The sequence below is a fragment of the Aedes albopictus genome, chromosome 2 (assembly GCF_035046485.1).
Source record: "Aedes albopictus strain Foshan chromosome 2, AalbF5, whole genome shotgun sequence".
In the NCBI taxonomy this organism is placed as follows: domain Eukaryota; kingdom Metazoa; phylum Arthropoda; class Insecta; order Diptera; family Culicidae; genus Aedes; species Aedes albopictus.
The window spans coordinates 438,818,011-438,822,687 of NC_085137.1; the positions used below are offsets into that span (position 1 = coordinate 438,818,011).

The 4,677-nt window shown below is 43.4% G+C and overlaps 2 protein-coding genes across 3 annotated transcripts in view; both read left to right on the forward strand.

The window, feature by feature from the left end:
• LOC115265307 (uncharacterized) overlaps window positions 1–3,233 on the forward strand; it is a 29,608-nt gene extending 26,375 nt beyond the window's left edge. Inside the window, exon 4 of one of the 2 annotated variants that reach the window (XM_029869819.2) lies at window positions 1,108–1,248. In XM_029869819.2, coding sequence (XP_029725679.1) covers window positions 1,108–1,248 — 141 coding nt within the window. Of the gene's footprint in view, window positions 1–1,107 lie in introns of both variants that reach the window. The other variant, XM_029869818.2, reaches the window with a different exon arrangement.
• LOC109397363 (uncharacterized) lies at window positions 1,310–3,233 on the forward strand. Its single transcript, XM_029869820.2, has one exon. It carries the CDS (start codon window positions 1,310–1,312, stop codon window positions 1,478–1,480), a length of 171 nt encoding a protein of 56 aa, XP_029725680.1. The 3' UTR covers window positions 1,481–3,233.
• Window positions 3,234–4,677: the final 1,444 nt, after the last annotated feature.

Genomic DNA, 4,677 nt, shown 5'->3' on the forward strand with positions numbered 1-4,677 from the left:
GTGTCAGTTATTCACTGACACTGAGGAAGATTACAAGTGGTAGTCGAAATACGCGTATCTGTCAAAGGATAAGCAACATAGGGCGGAATTAAAAGGTACGAAACTGATTTCATGGTCTAGTTCATGGTTATGTCAGGGAGTTGCATGGGCGTTTCATAGGGTTTCAGAGACGTCACAAGGGTGTTCCAGGTAATAACTGAGGGTTTCATGGGGTTTGAAGAGGTCGCAAAGGGCATTCTAGAAGTGTTCAAGAGATTTCCGGGGCGTTCCATAGAGTTTCGTGGGCTTTCCATAAGATTTTACGAGGTTTTAGAGGCGCCCCAGAGTTGTTCCAAGCGGTTTTAGGGAGGTTTCTGGGAGTTGCAGGGGTGTTCTCGGGCGGTTTAGGGCCATTGGTTTCAGGGATGTTCTAGGATGTTCCAGCGGATTTCAGGAGGTTTCAGGAGCTTTTTAGAAGTTTTCAAGAGTTTTAGGGGTGTTCCATGGGGCTTCGGGGGCTAACGGAGCGTTTTAAAAGCGTTCCATTAAATTTCATGGACGTTCCAGGGTGTTCCAGTGGGTTTCAGGTGAAGTTTGAGAGGTGTTCCTAAGAGTTTCAGGGATGTTCCAGGGGGATTCAGGGAGTCACAGGACCGTTACAGGAGTATTACAGAGGATTTCTGGGGTGTTCAATGGTTCCATAGACGTTCCAGAGAGCAAGGAGTCCACGCCTTTGCCTCCACTGGTTTCGATCCTGGGCAGGAATGGAAAATATCGTGGAATTTACACCACATCCGATGTAAGTTTCTGTTTGTACGCATCGCACGTCCATAACGCTAATTGATTATTGATAATCAATGATGTCGTCGATCTACATTTCCATTTCCAAGTGCAGTGAAATTGGCAGTTCCCATCAACATACACTGAATGAATATTAGTCCTGTTCAGAAAGGTGGGTTGACGTCGCTCGAAGTTGCTGAAACCCGTTACTCTTATACCAATAAAATTCATGGGTTCCACCTGCCTTCACTATTTATGTATTGAGATATTATTTGTACATTACATTAAGCATCAGAACAGTAAAAGCCTATAAATAAGAACTACGTTTGTTATTTATCTTCTTTACAGCCCGACATCGAACGTCCGGTTGAGTACACCGTATCACACCACCGCCCACAACACCAGCCACAGCACCAGCAGTACGGACGGGGAGCCGGCTACCGGGAAGAATACGTCGAACTGCACGCCAAACGTGAAAGTGACATCTAATCAGCATCCATACACTACTTACACAAGTACAAAACTCGAATCAAAGAAAATCTCACAAAAAATGGCCTTCATTGTCGTCTATCCGGCCGTGGCCTTCCTGGCCATGTTCATCGTCATTGTCATTATGTTAATCCTCAGATGTGGTGGGAGGTTGGGATTACGCCATACTGCGCTCCCGGATGATAACGATCTACGGGAGCATACGTACGATCAGAAAGTTAGCTATGCCTGATGATAGAGTTAGCACATTCTACTCCGTCCATCCATCCTTTTTTTTTACCTCACACCATTCTCCTCGTAAGAGCGCAATGATAAGAATCTCTGACGGACAGCGGAGAAATGCCAAATGGGTTAAGAAATCTTTTTAGTCAGTGTGTGTAGCATATACGTTCATCCTCCTAACCGAATTCGATTTGCTTTCTTTTCGCTGCCAACTTACTTCCCCACATGTCAAACTCAGGCAAACGGTATAATCCTCCAAGGGTTAAACCGGAAATACCCACAATCAATGGGACTGAATCAGTTTCTGTTCAGAATGACTTCTTTTCCTGCTCAAATGTCCTACTTTAGGAAGAGCTACGTCACCAATCTTTTTATGCAATCGTCAATTCGGAGCTCTTCGTAAGTTCTAAACACTTTTCAGGCTGATTTGGATTTTTCTCATTTCCGGCAGTCGGATACCGAGTGGAAATAAATTTCATATAAGAGACAGAGCAGCAACAAATACTGGTATGTATCAAATTTTGTTTTTGTTTGATTCTGGTAGACTTTTACAAGAAATTCTTCCACAATGTTGCGAGAGAATCTTTCATAATTCATAGGGATATTCTTTCAAAAGCCAGAAAAGGGTTTTCTCCAGAATCCTACGAAAGATTCGTTTAGAATCATGAAAGGGGTGTCCCCACAATCTAAGAGGAGTTTACCCAGAATTTTGCGAGAAATTTCATTAGAATTATGAGAATGATATCTAGAATCTTTTGTAAAACAGTAAACATCAATCCAAAGAACAAGAAATATGGTTGATATATCACATTTGCAATTGCTTTGAATACACAATTTGTTTGTTATTCGTAATTTATTTCTACAGGGATCAAATATCATCTACTCCTTTTGATATAGAAAAAACTTAATCCATCCAATATCAAGGCAATACTCTTACTACTTTTCAAGCTTTTTTTACTGCATTTTAGATGTTAAGGTAAATTGCTGTATCATCCCAATAACATTGCATTTTTAACTCCTTTTTGATAACAGTCTCATACAAACATTCAACATATGTTAATGATGCCGGCGTGCCAATTCCCGCCAATCTCATTTTAATTCCGAAACAAACAATTAAACGGCCCGCACTTTACTGACCAGCCAGCGCAGAAAACGCGCAATCATACACCAACAATTAGTGAGTTAAAAAAATTTTATCACAATTATTGTATCCATGGGAGTCGGCAGCAGCAACCCCTTTGGGAGACGCAATATCCAAACATGAAATTTTTATGCTTTCAGCCGACAGCGGCTGACGCCTACGCGTAGAAAAATATGAAACCAATAAAAATTAAAACACCAACAACATACACTCATAAAATGCATAACAATCAAACACACCTCATTACTAATTGAATGACGACCGTTGGAGAGGCAGTGGAATACCGGCAACTGTTTGGTGGTTGCGTACCTTCACGTGTTCAGTTTTTAATTATTTTATATATCGGAACAGAAAAAAAGGATGTTTAATATGTGCACAAGCAATCCGTCCAGCCCGCATTCGGGCCTTAACGTATATAAAACGCAAACGAACGCACATCATTCAAACATGAATCTATACAGACAAATGAGAATAATTACGTATTTTTTTTTATTATTTTATCAATCAAGCAAATGCGAGAGTAAGATTAAACCACTGTAGTATTGTCATATCGGTCAAGAGAGTATATATTTGAAGTAAATCAGAGCGACGAATAAAGAAAGGTTTTTCCAAGTAAAGCCTAGATTTGAAGTATATTAAATGAAAGTTATCCGAAAGCCAACCTATACATTGACAAACTTATTTTCTAGCACCCATGATGGGGCAAAAGACTGAAATAAACAATATCTATCCATGGCAGTTGCCCGCAATCGGTTTGAACTGCGACTTGGTTACATTTCTGTCGACTTCCTTCATCTCAATGCAATGTTAAGTCATCAGAATCATCAATCATTGCTCTCAATCTTTGAAGATGCAAATCTCGAGTTCTAATACTAAATAAATTGGCTGGAAAATTGATCGTTTGTATGCTTGGGCACGGTAAAGGCTGGGTATGCTGCGCAATTCAGATCCCATTGTGATCCACTAGCCTCTGCCCAGCAACTCCTATCCCTACCTCCTCGCGGTACCGGCCGGAAACTATGAGCAACCTTAGGGAAAATCGGGTAACCAACCCTGGTGGGAACTTTGGTCGTACTCTGACAGGGAAGGGGGGTTTGCTTTGGCAAACCTGAACGTCTGTTCTCCAGGAGGAGCGGTTCACTACAGCGTCTGATCCCCATGTTAGGGGCGGCTGATCTACGTCCGAGTGCCAGGGAAGGACTCTAATCTCAACTGTGCACTATGGTCCTCCGGAAAGTAGGGGGTTGGTGTCAGGCCCTACGAACCAGCCGTGAAAAACCATTGTAACGGAAAATCAGCAACAGAATAATACGAACCGAGACTACGGCAACGACTACAGCGAACAAAAAGGACTTGCGATTGGAAACTCGGTACGTGGAACTGCCAATCTCTCAACTTCATTGGGAGCACCCGCATACTCACCGATCTACTGAAGGACCGCGGGTTCGGCACCGTAGCGCTGCAGGAGGTGTGTTGGACAGAATCCATGGTGCGAACCTTTAGAGGTAATCATACCATCTTCCAGAGCTGCGGCAACACACGCGAACTGGTAATGGCTTTCATCATGGTATGCAGAGGCGCGTGATCGGTTGGTGGCCGAACGACGAAAGAATGTGCAGGTTGAGGATCAAGGGCCGATTCTTCAACTACAGCATAATAAACGTGCACAGCATACACTCCGGTTGATGACAAGGACGCATTTTACGCGCAGCTCGAACGCGAGTACGATCGCTACCCAAGCCACGACGTCAAGATCATCATAGGAGATTTGAACGCTCAGGTAGGCCTGGAGGAGGAATTCAGACCGACAATTGGAAAGTTCAGCGCCCACCAGCAGACGAACGCAAACGGCCTACGACTCATTGATTTCGCCGCCTCCAAAAATATGGCCATACGTAGCACATTTTTCCAACACAGTCTCCCTTATCGTTACACCTGGAGATCACCACAGCAGACGGAATCTCAAATCGACCTCGTTCTGATTGACGGACGGCACTTCTCCAACATTATCGACGTCAGGACCTATCGTGGCGCCAACATCGACTCCGACCACTATCTGGTGATGG

Excerpts from the sequence above, each read along its gene's own strand:
- LOC109397363 (XM_029869820.2), top strand. The coding sequence starts at position 1,310 with ATGGCCTTCATTGTCGTCTATCCGGCCGTGGCCTTCCTGGCCATGTTC.